The following is a 24,720-nucleotide window of genomic DNA, read 5'->3' on the forward strand; positions in this document are numbered from 1 at the left end:
AGGAAGTCAGATATTTTGGTCTGAATGTGGATTTTTTGGATATTTCAGACTCTGAGTTTTTAGCTACTCTTCCTAACTGGTTTATTTTATTCACACCAAACTTTTTCAAAATGATAAAGATACATTAAAGATGCTAAATTGTGAACGGATATTAAACATCTCAAACGGTTTTGCTATAGTGATGGACTAAAGTAAAGTAACACTTAAAGCCTCATCTTCTAAAAATGTAATTAAACACCATTTATTTCTATATAAAAGTATAAAAATATCACAACTAAACCCATTTTATTCTTTTTTTTTTTTCAATTTAATAAATATTTATAAGTTTAAAAATAGTAATTGTACTATTCAGTCCCATAAAAGTCAAGTCATACATAGGGCTATACTGCCCTCTTGTGTTCAAAATCAGGTAGGCCTATTGTATCTACATAAAAATATACTAGGTTTGTGACGGTGAGAATATTTTACCACCGGTTAATCGACGTGTGACACCGCTGGAGGCTTTTGAATCGCCAACTTAAAAACGAAAGTAAAATATGTTCGTCCACACTGACATTGATAGTGGTTGAGCGAGCGTTTCAAATGAATTCCTATGGAAGTAGGAATTAACTGAAAAACGTTCACTCTGTTCTGCTCGTTCCTCGCCGTGGATGCGCACCGTTATGAATGCCCGTGCAGCCATGAGCATTTTAGTTTAATTTTAAAATTAGCGCCTTTCGGGGGGTGGATTGCTTGAAATTATTTTACAAAAGCACAATGTTGTGTTTTATTGCAACTGTACACAAATATAAGTTAACACTTTGCAGTTTGAATGTCGTCCTGTATAATGACGGAGTATGTTTTTATGTGTCCACTGTTCAATCGCGCCCACACCACACACACACACACCCACCCACACACACACTGTTTACTATCTTTGTGGGGACTCTCCATAGATTTAATGATTTTTATACTGTACAAACTGTATATTTTATCTCCTTACACTAACCCTACCCCTAAACCTACCCATCACTGAAAACTTTCTGCATTTTTACATTTCCAAAAAAAACTCATTCTGTATGATTTATAAGCTTGTTTACCCATGGGGACCTCTATTTAGGTCCCCACTGTGATACGAGTCCCCATGAGTCTGTGTGCATTCAGGTTAAAGTCCCCACCGGGATAGAAAAACATGAACACACACACACACACACACACACACACACACACTCCAGCATTGCAATCTTGACATTGCAGCCTGTTCATTATAGTCTTAATAAAATATAATAATAAAATGGTCAACCTAACATATAAAGATTACACTGCTCTAAATAGTCAGTAGTACAATTCGTACAATCACAGTAAGCACCGCTCCACTGTGAATTTTCCAAGCACATTTTTGCGCATGTGAAGAGGATAATTTTTCCCTTCGATATTGGAACGTGAGTGAAGTACAAAGCATATAATAAACAATAGTTTAGCATCCAAAAAAAGGTAATTATATATATATATATATATATATAAAATAGGGGGAAAAAGAATATATATATATATATATATATATATATATATATATATATATATATATATATATATATATATATTTATTTATTTATTTATTTTAAGTGACAAGACAAAGAATATTACTTGTCAGATATATATATATATTAGTGTAACTAAAGGCACTAGGGTGGCGGTGCCACCGGCTTGGGCCCGCAATCGCTGCTCGCAGCTATATTTTTATTTGTAATGGTCTTGCTTTTTGTATTCCACTGCTTTTTTTGTGTGGTCCTTGGCTTTTGTTTTATTCTCATTTCAAAATAATTTGTGAAAAGCCGCTCCTTAGGAGGGGGGCTATGTAATGATCACTAGTGAGAGTGCCCGGGATTACCATCAGAGGGTACTCCACCAGGACAATAACACACATCCACAGACTCCATTCCCCATAATCCTTAGTTCAGACTATCATTCATTATCACATTCACCTGTGTCTCATTACATTGTTTACCCTATAATAGCCTAGTTTTCACATTCATTCACTGCGAAGTCTTGATTAGTGCTTACTGCGATTCTGAGCGTTCTGTCTGTTATTCCCATGCTCTTGGTTTTGATCTCTGCCTGTCCTTGGATTTTCCTTTTTAGGCCTTTTTAGGCTTTCTGATTACCCGATGTTTTTGACATATTGCCCGTTTTCTGGCTTACGTCTTTGGATTACCCTCTGTTCAATAAAACTGCATTTGGATCCTCAACCTTCGTGTCTCAGAGCAGTATGTGACATAGGACACACATCTTTAAAATGATTCAAAAGCAGCCCAACATTAGATGTAAAGTTTATTGTAAATATTGTTTGCCATTGCAGATGTTAAGCAATGATAAATGGAGGATGTTTTTCTTTCATCTTCTCAGTTTTTCCCACTTATCCAATGATCTGAAATGAACAAAATGGCACAAGAAATATGAAATGAAAACAGAGTATTATAAGATCATGAAATTGATTGATTGTTAGTTCGTTATGTAAAGTTTTATTATAATCATGATATAATTGCACTTACTCCACTAATCCAGCTGCTGTAGGCAGACACACGAGTGAAGACTGTTGGTTTCTGGTAGGCATTACAACCCAATGATGACACAAAGCTGGCCACACCATGGATGACGTACTGACCGCTGACCTGACAGTTCAGAGGACCGCCAGAGTCACCCTAAAAACAGCACAACAGGAGACAAAATTAGACATTTTACTGCAGTATGAAATAGTTCATGATCTGTTTGCCAGCCAGTCTTTCTCACATTGCATCCAGACAAGCTGCCGCCACCAGCGCACACCATAGTGTTCTTCACGGTGCTTCCCCACCAGTCGCTACGAGAGCAGGTATTGTAGTCCACCACGGGCAGGTAGGCCTGTTTCAGCTGAGCGGAGAGTGACCCGCCAGCTAAATGATCACATCCATGAGAGGAAGGAATCAGGAATCAGTACATGCACATGATTTTAGGCAACGTCAAAGCTATCTGAAGTGAAACTGACTCTGAGTGAGGCCCCAGCCAGTGATGTAACAGTTGTTGTTGTGGGGCAGAACCTGTCCAGAGGGTGGAAGGGCGGCCAGCTGCACATACGTGTTCAGAGAGGCATCAGAGGAAAGACGCATAAGAGCGATGTCATATCTGGAAAATAAAGAACACACATCACAGTCTACAAGGCGCACTTCATTTCTCATACTAGGGGGCGCTATAACTTTAGAAAATCTTTAATATGATCATGGATGTTGTGTTGATGATGTAAGTCTGGGTAGTTATGCATGAAACTTATGTCAAAAACTCAATAGAGTCAAGTATGCTGCTTTGATATTATCTGTAATTGTAGATATACAGTAGTTGCATACGTAGCATTAAAGTTAAATGCGTAATTGTTGATAATATGATGTGTTTACTGTCATTAGTGCAAAAAATAAGGTAACACTTTATTTTAAGGTGACGTAATTACATGTTACTACATGTACTTTTATATTACTACTATATAATATAGTCCATATAGTAACTGTAAATTATGCATAATTACAAGTAACTAGGCCTAAACCAAACCCAGTAACGCTATATTTTACAGTGTCCTTGTTACATAATACATGTACTTGGTAATACTAACCCTAACAGTAAATTATGCATAATTACAAGCAAATAACCCTCAAACAAATCCTAATCCTACCCTAACCCTATAGTAAGTACATGTATGATGTAGTTGCTTAATATTACTCAGGACTTAAACATAATTTCACTGTATCAATCACGACTTGAAATATAGTCTAACCCCAAACCCTAACCCTAAGTAGTTAGTATAGTAGGCTACTTGTTTAAGTGAGTATGTACCATATGTGTGCTAATAATACTTGAGAAGATTATAAACCTTCATATATCAGGTCAATCGATCAGAAAATTCTAATAAACGACTCTGGGAGAGAGTTGACAAATTGAGATCAAGAAAACCATATAGGATATAATACATATATTTTCAAACTACAACCAAACAAAACAACCAAACAAACAAACAATAAAACATTAAATTGGAATGGCCATTCATAAACAAATGCGCAAAAAGACAATAAATTCATGTACGTCACAATGTCAACATGATCAGGCAATCATCTAATAACTACGACCAATATCAATGTAAGTACATAAGGTGTACATAACTACACCTTAAAGGACAAGTTCGGTATTTTACACTTAAAGCCCTGTTTACAGATCGTATCTGATGAAATAGAACGGTTAAGATTAAATTTTGGACAAATGCTCCTGTCCCGAGAATTTTAGGTTTATTTCGCTTTCCCCCCACCCCCACAATGGTTGTCTATGTGCACTGGAACATTCCTTCCTAAAACACATTAAACTTTCGTTTACAAAGACTTGAAACTCACCGAGTGGTCAGGGGTGTTCACTGATATGCTCACACAAAAATCGCTGAAAAAGATGCTTTCCAACAGGTGTTTTACCATTTGTTGTAAAACTGTGGACCTATTTTTCCCAACGTCTCACACCCGTAGATTCTTCCATTGAGAGCTTGAATAATAGACACTCCAGCCCAGTTGGTGGCGATAATGCACCTTTGCCAATTGCAAGCAAACCACTGGCATTTCATTGAATGCACAGAAGAAGCAGAAGAAGAAGCGGCGGAGTAATACCGTACCTCACACAGCTCTTTCAATACAACTCAATGGAGTTGGACAAAAACTACGATAAAACCTGTTGGAAAGCATCTTTTGCAGCGATTTTTGTGTGAGCATATCAGTGAACACCCCTGACCACTCGGTGAGTTTCACGTCTTTGTAAACGAAAGTTTAATGTGTTTTAGGAAGGAATGTTCCAGTGCACATAGACAACCATTGTGGGGGTGGGGGGGAAAGCGAAATAAACCTAAAATTCTCGGGACAGCAGCATTTGTCCAAAATTTAATCTTAACCGTTCTATTTCATCAGAAACGATCTGTAAACAGGGCTTTAAGTGTAAAATACCGAACTTGTCCTTTAAATAAAGTGTAACCAAAAATAAATAAATAATAAATAGAGAAGGTGGTCTGAATGAACTTTTAGTGGAGAACATAAAATATTGATCTGAGTTTTTTTTTTATCATTTTACCTGTGTTACTGTGTTAGGGTGGAATGGTGTTGGGTGTTGCCCAACGGTGTTAGGGTGTTGCCTTTGGCTTGCTCAGTTGGGGATATTTTGGGGATATTTAATTTTATTCTATCAATCAATAAATTCCACTAGAAACAAACTTTGTTGTATTTTTTTTATTTTAATACTGTGAAGCTGCTTTGATACAATCTGTATTGTGAAAAGCGCTATACAAATATACTTGATTTGATTTGATTTACTATTATCTTTAAATCTTCTGCTAATAAAAAGCAATACTATATTATACTACTACTACTTAAGTCCTCTAAATGTATTTTGAGTACAAAAACTTATGTCGCTTGTTAGCTAGTAGACCAATCACAATCGAGAATTACAGAAAGCCGCGAAGAATTATCAACACAGTTGAGTGTGCTGCGTACTGTGGTGGATTTTAATTAATCAACTTTAAATTAATCTAACTAATCTAAAATTAACTAACATTTGTTTTTCTTGCAGGAATAACAATCATATGCTTTTAGTGTGTCAAAACTCTTTGAGGAAAAACTTGTGACTTTGAGTATGTGTCTATGGGTAAAAATAACATAGTTTTGGGAAGTTAAACTAGACAGTCTGTTAGAACAAATTAAGTCATCGTTAAAACCTTGTGATAAGTAATCACAAGATCAGAGTTTGCTTTACCTAGTAACAGAGGGGTTTGCATATGAAGAACCAATCAAATAGTGGGGAAATTATGTAATGCAGCCTGACATTTATGCCATACCTCTATTCTATAAAAACTGTTGTATATGTGTTTTTCGGTGGGATTCTCAATGGAATTTGTCTGAGATCCTCCGGCCTTGCTTCTTGGGAGAGATTCCCTGAGAACTGCTCGGGAAGATCTCCTGGCCGTGATTAAAGCATTTAAAGGACATTTGCAGGTCTGTTTGTCAATTTATTCCTGCGCAGGAAGCTAGTTTAGGCAGGAAGCTAGTTTAGGTAGGAAGCTAGTTTAGGTAGGAAGCTAGTTTAGGGAGGAAAACTAGTTAGGAAATCGAGTCAGAAAAGCTGGTGATCTATAAAGTGGGGACGTCGGGGACGGGAACCAAAAGATAGAGCCAGGTAGTCCGGTGATCTATAAAGTGGGGACGTCAGGAACGAGACCCAAAAGATAGAGCCAGGTAGTCAGTTACAGGTGATCTATAAAGTGGGGACGTTGAGGACGAGACCCAAAAGATAGAGCCAGGTAAAAAGTATTTTAGGGAAAAATCCACGACAGTACTTTAAATGGTAGAGACAGTCATATATTACACTAAATGTATTTACTTTTTACATTCGTGTAAGATATGTTGAATCGGCTTGGCAATAGTATTGTTGTTTGTTTTTCTGTAAGTGTCGCCACAGTCGTGTATATGTTGTAAGTTATATACGCACCCAGAAGCCACATTGTTTCTGTTCCAGTTGGGGTGGATGATGACTTGACTGACGGTCATGTACTGCTCGCGACCCTCTTGGTTGTAGATGTCGTGGTCACCCAGGACAATACGCCAAGTTCTCGAGCTGCAGGAAACACGTTCAGAAACACACAAGTAGAGTGAGGAACAAGTGAACACTTTTTTATTGACGTCTTAAAGGCACGAAATTTCCATTGGCTAGTCAATGTTGGTCCTGATTAAATGCGAAAAATTGGCAAAATTAGAAGGGTTTTGATGGTCAACACACAGCTGTCTGAATACGAGTACAACCAAAAATGTTTTGCAAACACGTTGAAAGTGTATTACACCGACCGCCAGAGGGCGAACTGCACCAGTTCTATGAGGCGCGCTTCAGATCAAAACCTTATTCACAGCAGCGCTCTTTTGCTCTTTGAACAATCTTTGATTTTCAACGGGAATGAAAGCGAGGCAGTGAGGAATAGACATTCATCTCTTCAGTCAGAGGGTTGTACTGTTATTAAATGTGTGTTTGGATTGTTCTGCTGATGAACACAGCTTATATATATATATATATATATATATATATATATATATATATATATATATATATATATATATAAGCTAATATATATATTTAAAAGAGAAGAAAAAACTCTGGACAACAAGAACTGTGGAAAATTATAAGTGATCAAGGAACTTTATACATTTTTTTTACAGCGGATGCTATTGAAAACACGGTCTATTGCTCAGAGCCTTGCTTTTATACCTGTCATGGCGCTGCTTTGAACAAGGTTGACAGGTCTCAGCAGGACAGTAATGGGAGTTAGCCAATGGAGGGGTGTTTTCGACCTCGTTACCTGATTTGCCCCCGTCACAGTGACGGTAGGGTTTAGGGGTAAAGTGGATAATTTTCATTCCATGATTTAGAATCACCCACCAGTGACCAGTTTGAAAATGGCCACAAATTTAGAAACGCCCACTATTGTTCTGCAGAGACCTCAAACTCATTCAGATTCATACTCATCATGTGATCTGTCTCAGTTTATCAGATGTTTGTGTTGTTTCTTAACCATTTAGATACAAAAAAACGTGAATTCATTACGTATCAACGCAGTGGGCAGCGGTCATCACCCAATTCCTTCTGACCAGAGACCCACCACAGGTATGATGGTAGCTGCCGCCGGACAGGTACTGTAGAGAGATCTGAGAAAGGGACAGTGACTTAGTTATATGACAGGATTATGAATTTCAATATGAGTGGTATATAATTTAACTTGCTGATTGGATATTATTGATGTTGGAAAATCCAGTTATAACCAGCTTCAAGTTTTACTAGAAGCTATAAATCTATGGCCAATATTGTGGTGCCAAGGTCAAGCTGCTTTGTGGACCACCATCTTGATTGATTTTGTTAGTGGATCACCAACAAACCTTCTACCATATTTAGAAAAATAGCTTGACCACCTTAAGCTGGTACAACCATGTCCATTTAGTGGTGCAAAACCACCAAAAAAAACATAGTTAATCAGGGCTGCCAACTTTTGAGTTTAGCTTGGAGTAAGATTTATTTATTTTTTTGGCGAGGGGGGGGTATGTAAAAACAAATATTGCATCACAATAAGTGTAATTGTGATTGTCAAAACATTTGGTAACTAAATAGAATTTTATGTGACAACATGTTACAATGTTTACATTGTACAATGACTGGTAGGATACAGTTTTTATTATTGCTTGACAAAAATTAATCTAAAATTAATTAAAAAAAAAAATCTCACCTAATGCTGTAAACATAGAGGGCCCAATCTGCTGGTATTATTAAAGGTTAAAAATAACAAATTAAATTAAATATAATGACATTAAATATAATGAAATATAATTATTTAATGACATAAGTAAAAATATAATAAATATGTAATATAGTGCTCAGCAAAATCTCCTCTCTAGCTATTTTTTTCTATTCAATTAACATGCTATGGTCATTAAATGGCTTTCTGAGCTAAATGTAACGTTATGTGACATAATTCTTCTCCTGCTGTTATACTAACCTCTTTCCGTGGTTGAAAAACACTAATTGGTCGATATTATGTATACTTTCGGTAAGTTGTACTGCATCTTTAAATAAAAAAGTAACAGATGATCGAACCGAGCACTTGACTTCAACGTGCACTTGAACTGAGGCGCTCAGCGATCTGTCACGTCACATTTACAAGCGCCAAACGTATTTTTGTCTGAATTTCGTAATAAAATTGACGGAATCTAAGAGTTGAGAATTAGTTTAATATTAAAAGTACCTCTTTGCTCCGCAATTTTTCTGTGCGTGAGAAAATGGATGTGTGGCGTGAGAGCGTGTGAAAAGTGTCAATTGCTAAGTCTCACGCTCAATGCGTGAGAGTTGGCAGCCCTGAGTTAATAATAATAATAATAATAATAATAATGTGTTTATTTTATATAGCGCCTTTCAGGAAACTCAAGGTCGCTTTACAATAAAGTACAAGACCATGGAGTAGTTGCTGAGATTTCAAAGGATTTGTATTGAGTTAATGTTAAAAATGTCGTACCTGCCAGGGCCAGGAGTTGGGTGTTGCCACCTCTCCACCCACAACCCGCTCCTCAATGCTCTGATCCTCCATGTATCTGGGCTCAGCCACCGCTGGACACACACAAAAAAACACACTTAGACATAATAGGAGTGTAGTAATTTTGTAGTTTGAGCCCATATAGACTGAACTGAGTACATTCGCATTTGTTAACTTGGTAAAATCAAAGTGATTTAGTGGTTTTCTCAACAGAAAAAGAGAGGCGTCTTACCCAGGGCGGCCAGCACACTCAACAACAAGATCCTCAGCATGTTTGCAGTCTGTCTGGTCTTTCTGCACTCTGAACTGTTCCATCGTCCATATATATGCCCACAGAAATTTGCAGCGCTGTACATAACAAGTGTTTACTCATGGCTGATGCCCACAGGTGTGTGAATCCCACAGATATCACAACTACCAAGGCCAATGTTCCAGCTGCAGACTAAACTTTGTTAGGCACAAAGGCTTGACCTGAGTTAGCTTTTGAGTTAACATCTCAGCATCTCACAGTATCTCACTTTTGCACCTGATATAAAGTTCATGAATGGTTTAATGCGCTACATGTCATGTATTTTTTTTAAATGAATCAAAAATAGACATTTAATTAGACATAATTTATCAAATTTAATTTGTATTCATTATTAAAATTATTCATGTTAATATATTATTATAAATTCTGATTTTTCAATTTAATTAATAGAAGAAGTTTAAGTTTAAGCACTAAAAACAGATTTACAAAAAAAGGAAGAATTTTAATAGTTAACATTGAATGTTACAGTGTATAATAATAATTTGTCCTCAATTTATCCAATATTATGCAGGACATTACTGCACAGAATCATAAATAATGTACATGAATAGTATAAATGTTGTATTTGTTAAAACCTATTGTTTTGTTTTAATGTGTTACAGTATAGTATCACATAATATAGGTGCATATCATTCTCTCTCTGGGCCCTATCTTACACCTGGCGCAGTACAGCGGCAAGTGCGACACAAGTGTTTTTTGCTAGTTTTAGCTTACTCATTTTCTCGTCCTGCGCCACGTTGTTTAAACAGCAAATGCATTTGCGCCCATGGGCGTGCTGGTCTGAAAACGAGGTGTGTTAAGGCGCATTGTTGGTGCTTTGCTATTTTGAGGCAACTTAAATAGACTGCGGCATTGACCAACTGAAACCTGGTCTAAAGTCAATGGCGCAATATTTTTTTTGTTATTTAAAGAGCGCGTTAGTAATATGCACCTATAGACAGGTGAAAAACACACATACACTAATAATAATATGATAATAATAATCTACTTATTTCTATGCGTTACTGTGACATGAAGTGAAGAAAGTGTCAGTACTAGAGCGAGATGATGTACCCTCGAGACTGATTATGAAAAACAGAAAAACAATCAGATACTGTGGCTGTTTGGAGATAAAGATGCTCTCATAGCTGAAATCAAAAGAGGGACTGAAAAGATCATTACATATGATGATCCTCTCTGGGGTTTGCCACCTTGTTGTGGTGGAGAGGCTTGTGTGGTCCTGTGATCCCAAGAGCAATGCTGTCTGGAGCTATGCTCCTGGTAGGGCCAACCATGGTGGTAAGGTCAAGGGGAGGTCCCTAACAAAGAGCAATCCAACCAATCAAGACCTCAATGGTGGAACAAGTGTATTATGATGGCTGGCCATAGGGGAGCATCACAACGACTGGGAAGGAGGATGAAGGCTGCAGCAGAAAAGGGCCTCCAGTCATCTTGGACTCCACTGGATATGCCACATGCCACGGGATTCCGACCCAGATCTGTCAAAGACCATGTGGTGGATGTGTGAACCAGTCTCCGCACGTTAAACAAAATCACGCACAGGCATCCTCTTTGGGAAACCACCCTAACATCCCGGGTTTAAGTCCTATGGCGACCAGAAAGTGGCGATGGGGGCAGGATTGTGAGATCTGGAAGCCCCTAGTCAAAAACTGCCACATAAGGCGGTGAGTGCTAGATGCAGTTGCTGGGCTCTTGGAACAAGGCAGAAAGAGCCATTCGGTAGCTGTACCAACGACTGAGCAGCCCTCTTTAGGTTCCACTCTGCTCACCCCATGTTGCGACCGCAGCAATAACACAAGAGGGGACATAGACAACACAGCTCGTACAATAGGGGATTTATTACCAAAATGATATGGACATAATAATAGGAAAGTGAACCGGGGTAAGACACAACAAGAGAGCACACAGAACTGCCGCCGAACACCCAGCCCGCCACACAGATTTGGCCGCCTGGACCTCTTATGCCAAACATACAGGATCCACAGGTGCCGGCAATCAGTCCCTAATAAAACAAAAACACAACCTACTCACCCCATAGAGGACAAACAGATCATAACATAGAACAAACGAATCACAAATACCTGAATATGTAACACCCCACATGGGGAAGGGGCTAGAAAAGGTGCCCTAAAAATAACCTGCCTTAAACCTCCCGACTGGATTACCACGTCCACACCATTTGCGGTCAGAAACACAAAACTATGAACTTTGGAGCCTGGAATGGTCAAACACTGATGGATAGTACAAAACAGCATGAACCATGAACATGACAGACATAGGGGAAGAAAAATTTAAAACTGAAAATTAAAACAAACAACATTCATAAAAATAATAATTAAAAAAAAACCATACAAATTACTGATTATTAAAAGCAAGTGATAAAAATAGGTTTTCAGCCGTGACTTGAAAATTGAAAAGTCAGGTGTAGATCTAACATGAAAAGGCAAACTATTCCATAATGTAGGGGCGCAATAGCAAAGGTACAATGACCTCTTTGTTTTAGTCTGAACCGTGGGATAGAAAAAAAGGTTCCTGTGTCCCTGATCTAAGGCCTCTGGAAGGATTGTATTGCACTAAAAGTATCCAGGTATCCAGGGGGGAGCCAGGTTATTTAGGCACTTGTAAACAAATAAGAGAATTTTAAAATCAACCCTAAAGCGAACTGGCAGCCAGTGAAGTGATGCTAGAATTGGTTAATATGATCACGTTTGCTGAGACCTTTTAAAAGTCTCGCTGCAGCATTTTGGACTACCTGAAGACGTGCTAAAGTAGTGGAATTTATTCCATAGTATAAGGAATTACAATAATCTAATTGAGATGATAAAAATGCATGGATCACCCATTCAAAGGCTTGAGGACAAAGAAAAAAGGCTTTGACTTTACCTTTGGTCAGCAGACGAAGATGGAAAAAACACGATCTGACAACAGAATTTACTTGCTTATCAAGTTTCAAGTCACTATAGAAAAATACCAAGATTTTTCACACAGGTGTTCACAGGACAAAAAAGAGTAGGGTCCGAAATGGAGCCCAGAGGGACCCCCCAATGAAGGTGGGCAGCAGATGAGCCAAAACAGACAGAAAAGTTTCAATCTTTCAAATAAGAACTAAACCAATTTGGGACTGTTCCTTTCAGCTCAACATCATGTTCAGGTCTAGATAAAAGAATATCATGATCCACCATGTCAAAAGCCGAGCTAAGATCTAAAAGCATTAAAATAACAGAATCTCCAGCATCTGTTGTCAGATAGATGTCATTGAGAACCTTCAGTAGAGCTGATTCAGTGCTGTGGAGGGCTCGAAAACCAGACTGAAACTTCTCATATATAGAATGGAGGTTTAAATAAGAGTGGAGTTGATTTGATTAAACTTTTTCTAAAACTTTTGAAATAAAAGGGAAGTTAGAGATGGGCCTGTAATTATTAAGAACAGCAGGATCGAGATCTGGTTTCTTGATTGGAGGGACTACCAGAGCATGTTTGAGGTCAGCTGGAAAAATCCCCAGACTAGGTGATTTATTGACAATGGTAAGTAAGCTTTAGCCTGGCTCCACCCTCCATTTCCCTTCAGTACTACGTCTGGGATTCTGGTGTATTCTTTGGTTTTCTCTGGCCAAATTTTTGGTGGTCCAATCAGCGAACAGAGGGAGTGGCTGAGAACGATGACGTTGAGGTCGTGCGCTAGTTTGAGTTGTAGGGTTACGTCAGGATTTCAATAGTATCAAAAAGTAGCTTTGGCTTTTGCCTATACAGTATTTATCAGTGATTTGTGAAAAATACTGACATTTTGCTTTGTTAACTGCTTTTAACTTAACTTCTTAACTGCTCTCAGGACTTCATAGTGCACCTAATACACCTACGCTGCATAGTGCAAAAAATTTCCTTGTCAAACTGATAAATTGGCATCTGAATGATCTTTGTTGCAATTTCAAACCCTGATGTTTAAATTCACACAATTTTTCTAATCAAAGATCTTTTGTGTTATTTGTTGTGCTGTCACAAATGAAGCAAGGATGATTTTGGGGTAGGAGGAAAAGAATGTGACTCTAAACCCTGATACTAAAGTACAGAAAGATGATCCGATCATGTGGATGTTTGGAGATCAAGACAATCTCATCGCTCAACTGAGGCTGAACAAGAACTCTGGATCTCTGACCATCAGTAACATCACATCTGGACCTTATAATCTACAGATCATCAGCAGTGGGACATTGTACAAGAAATTCAGAGTTTTCAAGTGTTGTGAGTTGTCCTTCAGTTTAATTTTTCTAATAAAGATGAGGTCTTCGCAAATAATGCATTATTGCTAAAAAAAAAAAGATGCAAGATGTTGCCCTTACTACTCTAACAACAAACGTAATGAACACACAATGTATTAGGCCTGCAACAACTAGGCCTAATTGATGATAATCATAAACAAATTTGATATCAATTAATCGCATCTTCGGAATGTGCAGAAAACATCAGTCTGTCAAGTCACTTTACAGTAATGAATAATGCATTTCTATGGTCAAAACACATCTGAAATGCAACATGAAAATTATTTATATTCTATGCTTTAAACTAATGAAATAAGCATATCATTTGGTGTGGCTAGTCCCATCAGGCATTTTTACAGATACGTGTGTTGTTTAATGCATAAAGCATTTCCATTCTGCATAAAGGCTCGTCCTGACAGCTAGCTGTATTTGTTATTATAGCCTTCGAGTTGCACAATTTGTGCAAATCTTTGTTACAACCTTTGTTACACAAACTGAAGAATGACGATTGGATACTGTGGAAGTTTAGTGATAAAGAAACGTTCATACAGTAGCTGAACTCAACGCAGCCACCAATCAGGCCTTATTCTATGAAGGTCCTGATGGGAGATTCAGAGACAGATTACAGTTAAACCAGAGAACTGGAGATCTGACCATCAGGAATATCAGCAGAGCACATTCAGACGTTTATACACTACAAATCACCAGCGGCAAAAAGACCACATGCAAGAGATTCATGATTGCCCACTGTGAGTAACACAATCATATTTAGCACTGTTTTGATGCTTTTAATATAAGAGATTAATATAAATTGTTCAAGTTTTAAGTTAAATATGTAAATCTTTTTGTTATAAAACACTTTATCCTTTCTCAGCTTGCAACCTTTGTATGTAGAGACAACTATTAGTAAGCTTACCAGAGTCATTTTTAACTTTACGGTTTGACACGCAACACTGTATTATTTTGAGTGTTCTTTTGATCAGGTAGAAATGCTTGTAATTGGTTGCACATTGACAAGGAAGATATTTAGAAGAATATCAGTAACCAGACAGTTTCTGGTCTCATTGACTTCCATAGTATATTTTTTTCCTACTATGGAAGTCAATGGGATCAGAAACTGTCTGGTTACTGATATACTTCTAAATATCTTCCTTTCTGTTCAGCAGAAGAAAGAAATTCATACAGGTTTGAAACAACATGAGGGTGAGTATATGATGACAGAATTTTCATTTTAAAGTGGAGTATCCCTTTAATAGTAGATGTGACATCAAACTTTTTCTCCTATTCTTTGTTTTCTTACAGAGAGAGAAAGAAATACAGACAGAGGGGATGAGCAGGAGGGTAAAAGCTTAAATATATTATTTTTTCAACATATATTGAACATATAAAAATTCCAATTTTTTTATGAAGTTATGTAAACAATTTTAGAGAATTTATAATTATTTTAATTTGGTGCTGTGCACATAACAAATGTGATCATAACTGAACTTGGTTCAACTGGTTAATCTATATATTTTTTTATATTATATTTATGAATTTATTTTATTAGTCATTAACTTGATAGTGTATGGACCATAAATGTACTGTACTTATTACTGTGTGTTTTGTATTAGAGAGTGCAATATTTCTTATTGGCTGAAATCTGCCTGACTCTTGTCGATTGGACAATGATTTATAATTGGTAATATTAGGGCTGCACGATTAATCGTATTTTAATCGCGATAACGATATCTGCCTCTCTCGATTAATTTTTAAAAATCGTTGCGATATTTGCCCGCTCGTTTTTTATCCTGAAAACGCTTTTTTAATAGACATTTGCATTATCTTGCATTGTAAACAAGTCCCCACTAGCACTGATGTTTGTGGTTGCCAGATCTGAATAGCTTAAATCTCCCGAATTATCCAAACAGAGCTTTTCTCTTACATTTTATGCCCTCCGTGTTTTACTTAGTCGGTGCAATCTGGCAACCCTGCGCGCGCGCTCTACACTGCGGGAAAAGCACTGATCTCCACAGCGATATTCTGTTTGCTTGAAATTGTTATACAGCCAGTCTGTTTCTTCACAAGCCACTTGTGCTGTTTGTGTGACTAAATCTGTTTCTAAATGAGTTTCACTGTTCTATTTTTTGAAGTTTAAGTTTTTACCAGTTTTCAAGATGTGTCGTGAATCAGTTGAAAACAACAGCCACTGCCCGTTTTCAGTGTGTATCAACAAGTAAGTTAACGTTAGACTATTTTTCTCTGCAGTACGAATTTGCTGAGCGATCTGGATCTTTACTTTGTCTCATTTTCACCCGAAATGTGTCGCTTAGAAGATCTAATTTGAAGACGCATCACAAAACGCTTTAACGTTAAATCATGCCATTTGTATTGACTTGCTGTCTAAGGAAGTTATAGCAGTTGATTAAATAAAGTCTGATGGTTTGAAATTAACACCCGCCAAATGCGGCTAAAAATTAACTTTGGCGGGTATCTCTGTCAAATCACTGGCCAATTTGGCATGTTATTATGTTTAACGTTACTCACTTTGCTGGGGAAATTCGTGTAAACCAAATTTGCTTGGATTTTGCGCAAATACTTGTGCAAAACCGTTAACTGACTCTTCTCTTTCTATGTAGATTCTCAAATGAGAATAATCGTGAATAATTATCGCGATTATAATTTTGAGCAAAATAATCGTGATTATCATTTTAGCCATTATTGTGCAGCCCTAGGTAATATTATCAGTTTGAATATTAATGAGGTTCTAATGAGTCTGCTTCAAGGTTTATTGCCAGTCTGATTTTTTGTAATGGTCTTGCTTTTTGTATTCCACTGCTTTTTTGTGTGCTCCATGGATGAATGGCTTTTGTTTATCCTCATTTCAAAGTAATTTGTAAAAAAATATCTGTTCAATTAATAAATATTCATATAAGATAGATGTAATGCTGGTATTAATATCTTATATCTGTTTGTAAACCACAATCTGATGAAGTCTGTTCTGGAAAGATACAACTAAAATACTCTCAAGTTTAATTCAATAAAATACATTTTTAAGGTACAGTCAACATAACCACGATGATTGTTTTATAAGCAAAGCCCAGATCGACGGATTTGCAGATCGTAAGACACGAAACGAGCGGTTTGTGTGAGAAAACAAACATTATTTATATCGTTTTTACCTCTTATAACACAACCACGTCCAAGTCTAACATCTGAGGGCGCGGGCGCTTCCTGCTGTGTGACGTGTACGCAGACTGGTGCATAGATATATACACTAGATGTCGCATTAAAGACATTCGTTCCAATGAATTGCCGTAGCAAAGGCGACATCTAGTGTATATATCTATGCACCAGTCTTTTTCTGACCAAACATGCAGAAAAACACCTTTTACAAATCTATTGCAATTTTTTTTATTGAAAGTAAAATCTTTAAATGCAATTATCAAATCGTCTATTAAGATGATCAAGTGTCTATATGTTCTTTTATCAAATGTCAGGGTTGGTTTTGTTTGTTATATGGCTCAGCTAACAGTCCAGTAAGAGACTATTCATTTTAATTATACTGTGTAATTAAAATGTCTACAAATTAATTAAACTGATCAGATATCAGGTAAAACCCACAGACACTTGTTCATTGGTTCTCAGTGACTCCTCATGATTCATGGGTTGACAGCATAGACGGTTGACAGAGATCATCGCCCCCCAGTGGTGAACCATTGAAATTTCAAAGTGTTTCGAAACAGTTATGACATAATGAAGCCTTGTTTACTGAAATCATGTGACTTTGGCAGTTTGATACACGCACAAACCATTGATTCGGAACAAAAGATCTGTAAAGGTTTCGATGCTTCATGAAGCAGTGTTTTGAAATTGCCTTCACTACTGTTTACCTATGGAGGAATTATTGGGTCAGATTTAAAACTGAAAGTCTAAAACTAAAAGTCTTAAACGAAAACTAAAAGTCTAAATTTGAAACTAAAAGTCTAAGTCGAAAACTAAAAGTCTAAGTCGAAAATGAATTTGGTATTTAGGATTGGGCATTTGGTATTTAGGATTGGGCATTTGGTATTTAGGATAGGGCATTTTGTATTTAGGATTGGGCATTTGGTCATTTAGGATTTAGGATTGGGCATTTAGGGTCTTGGGGATGGCGAAATTGGGGATTTAGGATTGGGCATTTGAGGATTGAGGAGTGTATGCAAATAAGGAGGCGTGGCCCAAACAGGAGGCTGGTTTTGAAATGGCTGGTCCGCAGAGGCACCTTATGGACAGCAGAGGGAGCTCCCAGTGCTAAGGAGAATGAAACCAAACAGAGCGAGTGAGCAGGGCTGGAGCGAGGACTGTACTGTAAAAAGCTTCCCCGTACTTTTTGACAAGCATCCTCCTTGACAGGGCAGCCAGAGTTTCTTTGCAGCTCAAGTCGGCGGCGTTGGGAACGTACAGTTTTCTGATGCGTTGCATATTTTTTACTTGGTTGGTTGAATTCCAATGTAGAATGCGGTCTGTTATTTCTTGATAACAGACCGCTGCGTAGTATAACGTTAACACACCGTTGCCATGAAAAACAGAGCATGGCTATGGACGCGGAACAGACTATTTTCGTTAGCGGAAGCAATACAATCTTTTTAAATCAATAAACTCCTGTTTAAATCAATATTTTGTGTCAAATTATTTATGTATTTTGTAGGTAGCCATGTAATAAGGGAGATAATGTATAGCGAGGTGGTTGTTATAGCGAATAACAACCCCGACGACTGGCTGATTCAAGTTCAGCCTGTCGGGGTTGTTATTCGCTATACATTATCCCTTACATAAAGTACAGTCCTCGCTCCAGCCCTGCTCACTCGCTCTGTTTGGTTTCATTACAGTGCTCCTTAGCACTGGGAGCTCCCTCTGCTGTCCATAAGGTGCCTCTGCGCACCAGCCATTTCAAACCCAGCCTCCAGTATTTGGGCCACGCCTCCTTATTTGCATACATTCCTCAATCCTCAATCCTCAAATGCCCAATCCTAAATCCCCAAATTCCCAATCCTAAATCCTAAATGGCTAAATAATTAAATGCCCAATCCTAAATACCAAATTCCCAATCCTAAATCCCTAAATGCCCAATCCTAAATCCTAAATGACCAAATGCCCAATCCTAAATACAAAATGCCCTATCCTAAATACCAAATGCCCAATCCTAAATACCAAATGCCCAATCCTAAATACCAAATTAATTTTCAACTTAGACTTTTAGTTTTCGACTTAGACTTTTAGTTTCAAATTTAGACTTTTAGTTTTCGTTTAAGACTTTTAGTTTTAGACTTTTAGTTTTAAATCTGACCCAATAATCTCTCCATATTTACCCAGTGTTTTGACCTCTTGCCTGTTTTCAGATTATGTTTTTGGATTACCCTCTGTTCAATAAAACTGCATTTGGATGCCTCAACCTTCGTGTCTCAGAGCAGTATGACAGAAGACTTTGTCTCCAATGGATCCAGCAGTGCAAATCATTTGTTTGTGTCAAGGTAATCAGACCCTTGAGGACCACATCCAGGACTTCTTAAACATTGCAAATTTATCTGGCCTTCCTGAGAATGCTTTAGTTGACTTCTTTTGTTAAGGATTCAATGATTTTTACCTTACTAAGCTTATCTGTGATGGTCCTCGAGGATCACTGAGCAAGTTCGTGTAGGTTCCCTTCATTTGACTGGTTCCTCCTTCACTGTTGGGGAGGACATGTCCCCTAAACGTTTTTTTGGGGAGGGGCACCACACTCCAAGATCTAGTGTCCACGGAGCTTGGCCCACCACAGTCACCAACATGCCCAGGTCTGATGATTGCTAGTACTGTGTTTAGTGTACCTCACTGTCCTTTGGTTCCCACACCAGAACCTCTACGTCGTCTCTGCCAAGACTAAGTTTCTTCATGTTATGACTACCAAGCCTGGGCCTGTTCACAAGACGGCCACCCTTCCAGAGTCTCGTCCCGTCATGGCCGCCATTCCAGAGTCTCGTCCTGTCATGGCTGCCCCTACTCCTGTGTCTTCGGACAAGATGCCACGCCTAAGCCTTTGGAGAAAAAAGGCCACTGCTACGCCTGAGCCCTCAACCAAGATGGCTGCCGCCACTTCTGAGTCCTTGGAGGTTGCAGTGTTGACCATATGGGCCGCGACTGTCTTGTGTGTTTGGGCTGCACACACATTGGTTCCAACCTCTGACCGGCTTTCTGACCATCAGAGATGGTTCCGGCCCCAGAAGCTCTGCCCAATGCTGGCTCCAGCACAGCCTGCTCTGCCCCTGCGCCACGCCTAAGCCTTTGGAGAAAAAAGGCCACTGCTACGCCTGAGCCCTCAACCAAGATGGCTGCCGCCACTTCTGAGTCCTTGGAGGTTGCAGTGTTGACCATATGGGCTGCGACTGTCTTGTGTGTTTGGGCTGCACACACATTGGTTCCAACCTCTGACCGGCTTTCTGACCATCAGAGATGGTTCCGGCCCCAGAAGCTCTGCCCAATGCTGGCTCCAGCACAGCCTGCTCCGCCCCTGCGCCACCCTAGCCCCTGTACTACCTCCTCCTCTCCACAGACCTAGCCCTTCACCCTTCCCCCTGGTCCGCCTCCGCTCCACCTCCCTCCTGGACTTCTATTATTTTATTAGGAGCGTCTGGAAGCCGCTCCTTAGGAGGGGGGCTATGTAATGATCACCAGTGAGAGTGCCCGGGATTACCATCAGAGGGTACTCCACCAGGACAATACCACACATCCACAGACTCCATTCCCCATAATCCTTAGTTCAGACTATCATCCATTATCACATTCACCTGTGTCTCATTACATTGTTTAACTCACCCTATAATAGCCTGGTTTTCACATTCATTCCCTGTGAAGTCTTGTTTAGTGCTTGTTTAGTCTCTGAGTGTTCTGTCTGTTATTCCCATGTTCTTGGTTTTGATCTCTGCCTGTCCTTGGATTTTCCTTTTTAGGCCTTTTTAGGCTTTCTGATTACCCGATGTTTTTGACATATTGCCCGTTTTCTGGCTTACGTCTTTGGATTACCCTCTGTTCAATAAAACTGCATTTGGATCCTCAACCTTCATGTCTCAGAGCAGTATGTGACATAGGACACACATCTTTAAAATCATTCAAAAGCAGCCCAACATTAGATGTAAAGTTTATTGTAAATATTGTTTGCCATTGCAGATGTTAAGCGCTGATAAATGGAGGATGTTTTTCTTTCATCTTCTCAGTTTTTCCACTTATCCAATGATCTGAAATGAACAAAATGGCACAAGAAATATGAAATGAAAACAGAGTATTATAAGATACAGTCATGACATTGATTGCATGTTAGTTACTTATGCAAAATTGTATTATAATCATGATATAATTGCACTTACTCCACTAATCCAGCTGATGTAGGCAGACACACGAGTGAAGACGGTTGGCTTCTGGTAGGCATTACAACCCGATGATGACACAAAGCTGGTCACACCATGGACGACGTATTGACCACTGACCTGACAGTTCAGAGGACCGCCAGAGTCACCCTAAAAACAGCACAACAGGAGACAAAATTAGACATTTTCCTGCATTATGAAGCAGTTCATGATCTGTTTGACAGCCAGTCTTTCTCACCTGGCATCCAGACAAGCTGCCGCCACCAGCGCACACCATAGTGTTCTTCACGGTGCTTCCCCACCAGTCACTACGAGAGCAGGTACTGTGGTCCACCACGGGCAGGTAGGCCTGTTTCAGCTGAGCGGAGAGTGACCCACCAGCTAAATGAAGATCACATCCATGAGAGGAAGGAATCAGGAATGAGTACATGCAAATGATTTCAGGCAACGTCAAAGCTATCTGAAGTGAAACTGACTCTGAGTGCGGCCCCAGCCGGTGATGTAACAGTTGTTGTTGTGGGGCAGAACCTGTCCAGAGGGTGGGAGGGCGGCCAGCTGCACATACGTGTTCAGAGAGGCATCAGAGGACAGACGCATAAGAGCGATGTCATATCTGAAAAACAAAGAACACACATCACAGTCTACAAGGCGCACTTCATTTCTCATACTAGGGGGCGCTATAACTTTAGAAGATCTTTAAAGTCTGCGTAAACCGGAAGTTGCAAACGACTTTTCTCCAGTGTTGTGACGTATTTCCCAGTGAAACGGAATATTGAACAGAGGGCAGGGTTTTACTCTAGCACTCCTCCTCTCCATCTCTGCTCATAGCAGACTAACGGTTTGAGGGGAGTGGTTAAGCGTTTCCCAACCCAAGCCGTCAAACCTACATCATCAAAGAAGGAACGCCATTCCAGACCGGAAGTAACTTTTCAGACTTTGATTAAAGATTACGACGGCAAACAATTTTTTTCTGTGTATTAACTTGCACGGATTAATTGTTCACCACAAGACTAGTAATATGCGCTAACAAAGTAAATAGGGTCAATTTTGATTTCAGTTGGACTTTAATATGATCATGGATGTTGTGCTGATGATGTAAGTCCGGGTAGTTATGCATGAAACTGCATGAATGTCAAAAACTCATTAAAGTCAAGTATGCTGCTTTGATATTATCTGTAATTTTAAATATACAGTAGTTGCATGTGTAGCATTAAAGTTAAATGCATAATTGTTGATATATGATGTGTTTACTGTCATTAGTGCAAAAAATAAGTTAACACTTTATTTTAAGGTGACGTAATAACATGTTACTACATGTACTTTTATATTACTACTATATAATGTAGTCCATATAGTAAGAGTAAATTATGCATGTACAAGTACCTATACAAGTACCTAAACCAAACCCAGTAACGCTATATTTTACAGTGTCCTTGTTACATATAATACATGCACTTAGTAATACTAACCCTAACAGTAAATTATGCATAATTACAAGCAAATCCTAATCCTACCCTAACCCTATAGTAAGTAGGCTAAATGCAGTTGCTTAATATTACTCAGGACTTAAACATAATTACACTGTATCAATCACACCTTAAAATAAAGTGTTACCCCAAACCCTAACTAGTTAGTATAGTAGACTACTTGTTTAAGTGAGTACAATGTAACTACATCACCTTAAATAAAGTGTAACCAAAAATAAATAAATAAATAATAAATAAATAGAGAAGGTGGTCTGACTGAACCCTGAGTGGAGAATATAAAATATTGATCTGAGTTTTTTTTTTTTTTATAATTTTACCTGTATTACTATTATCCTTTAAATGTTCGCTAATAAAAAGCAATAAATTACTTAAGTCCTCTAAATGTATTTTGAGTACAAAAACTGATGACGCTTGTTAGCTAGTGGAGTGATACGAGAGAAAAGAAAATAGCACCAAAAATCAGCAGAATAATACACAACGTTGCTATGGTTGAACAGGTGACAGTTATTATTAGAAAATTTGTGACGCTAAATGCTGCCGTTGACCAATCACAATCGAGAATTTCAGAAAGCTGCGAAGAATTATCAATACAGTTGAGTGTGTTGCGTAGGCTACGTTAAATGGTCGAGACAGTCATATATAGCAGTAAATGTATTTACTTTTTAGTTTTACATTCGTGTAAGATATGTTTAATCGGCTTGGGAATAGTAGGCCTATGGTTGTTTGTTTTTCTGTAACTGTCGCCACAGTCGTGTATTTGTGTATGTTATACGCACCCAGAAGCCACACTGTTGCTGTTCCAGTTGGGGTGAATGTAGACTTGACTGACGGTCATGTACTGCTCGCGACCCTCGTGGTTGTAGATGTCGTGATCGCCCAGGACAACACGCCAAGTTCTCGAGCTGCAGGAAACACGTTCAGAAACACATAGGTAGAGTGAGGAACAAGCGAATACTTTTTATTGACGTCTTAAAGGCGCGAAATATTCATTGGCTAGTCAATGTCGGTCCTGATTAAATGCGAAAAATTGACAAAATTAGCAGAGATTTGATGAATCTCTTCATCTCTTCATTTGATGAATCTCTTCATCAGCTGTGATGAATCACAGCAGTCTGAATCGATACTACAACCAAAAATGTTTTGCAACCACGTTGAAAGTGTATTAGGCCTACATCTTCCGCCAGAGGGTGAATAGACATAACACTGCTAAAAACGTGGATTAATTACGTGTCAACGCAGTGGGCAGCGGTCATAACCCAATTCCTTCTGATCAGAGACCCACCACAGGTATGATAGTAGCTGCCGCCGGACAGGTACTGGAGAGAGATCTGAGAAAGGGACAGTGACTTAGTTATATGACAGGATTATGAATTTCAATATGAGTGGTATATAATTTAACTTGCTGATTGGATATTATTGATGTTGGAAAATCCAGTTATAACCAGCTTCAAGTTTTACTAGAAGCTATAAATGTATGGCCAATATTGTGGTGCCAAGGTCAAGCTGCTTTGTGGACCACCATCTTGGTTGATTTTGTTAGTGGATCACCAACAAACCTTCTACCATATTTAGAAAAATAGCTTGACCACCTTAAGCTGGCAACCATGTCATTTAGTTGTGGAAAACCACCAAAAAAAGACCATGGAGTAGTTATTGAGATTTCAAAGGATTTGTATATTGCGTTAATGTTAAAAATGTCGTACCTGCCAGGGCCAGGAGTTGGGTCTTGCCACCTCTCCACCCACAACCCGCTCCTCAATGCTCTGATCCTCCATGTATCTGGGCTCAGCCACCGCTGGACACACACACAAAAAAAACACACTTAGACATACTAGGAGTGTAGTAACTTTGTAGTTTGAGCCCATATAGACTGAGTACATTCACATTTGTTAACTTGGTAAATCGAAGTGATTTAGTGGTTTTCTCAACAGAAAGAGAGAGGCGTCTTACCCAGGGCGGCCAGCACACTCAACAACAAGATCCTCAGCATGTTTGCAGTCTGTCTGGTCTTTCTGCACTCTGAACTGTTCCATCGTCCATATATATGCCCACAGAAATTTGCAGCGCTGTACGGAACAGGTGTTTACTCATGGCTGATGCCCACAGGTGTGTGAATCCCACAGATATCACCACTGCCAAGGCCAATGTTCCAGCTGCAGAATAAACTTGTTTATCTTGTTAGGCACAAAGGCTTGACCTGCGTTAGCTTTGA

At 38.8% G+C, this 24,720-nt stretch overlaps 1 protein-coding gene and 1 long non-coding RNA gene across 2 annotated transcripts in view; one reads left to right on the forward strand and one right to left on the reverse strand.

The window, feature by feature from the left end:
• LOC311085897 (transmembrane protease serine 9-like) overlaps positions 1-24,586 on the reverse strand; it is a 63,495-nt gene extending 38,909 nt beyond the window's left edge. The window contains exons 1-16 of the mRNA XM_084118516.1: positions 24,459-24,586; positions 24,212-24,303; positions 23,736-23,836; positions 23,285-23,410; positions 21,498-21,634; positions 21,260-21,402; positions 21,022-21,171; positions 19,839-20,008; positions 19,489-19,669; positions 9,327-9,450; positions 9,077-9,168; positions 7,621-7,721; positions 6,517-6,642; positions 3,005-3,141; positions 2,770-2,912; positions 2,532-2,681 (exon numbers count right to left, since the gene is read on the reverse strand). Coding sequence (XP_083974642.1) covers positions 2,532-2,681; positions 2,770-2,912; positions 3,005-3,141; positions 6,517-6,642; positions 7,621-7,721; positions 9,077-9,168; positions 9,327-9,450; positions 19,489-19,669; positions 19,839-20,008; positions 21,022-21,171; positions 21,260-21,402; positions 21,498-21,634; positions 23,285-23,410; positions 23,736-23,836; positions 24,212-24,303; positions 24,459-24,498 — 2,013 coding nt within the window. The 5' untranslated portion in view covers positions 24,499-24,586. The remainder of the gene's footprint in view (positions 1-2,531; positions 2,682-2,769; positions 2,913-3,004; positions 3,142-6,516; positions 6,643-7,620; positions 7,722-9,076; positions 9,169-9,326; positions 9,451-19,488; positions 19,670-19,838; positions 20,009-21,021; positions 21,172-21,259; positions 21,403-21,497; positions 21,635-23,284; positions 23,411-23,735; positions 23,837-24,211; positions 24,304-24,458) is intronic.
• Positions 14,837-16,578, forward strand: LOC311085801. The gene is made up of 2 exons (XR_014606960.1): positions 14,837-15,341; positions 16,375-16,578. It is a non-coding gene; the product is annotated as an uncharacterized lncRNA (long non-coding RNA).
• Positions 24,587-24,720: the final 134 nt, after the last annotated feature.

This window comes from Abramis brama (assembly GCF_963993115.1).
Source record: "Abramis brama genome assembly, chromosome: 6".
Taxonomy (NCBI): Eukaryota; Metazoa; Chordata; class Actinopteri; order Cypriniformes; family Leuciscidae; genus Abramis; species Abramis brama.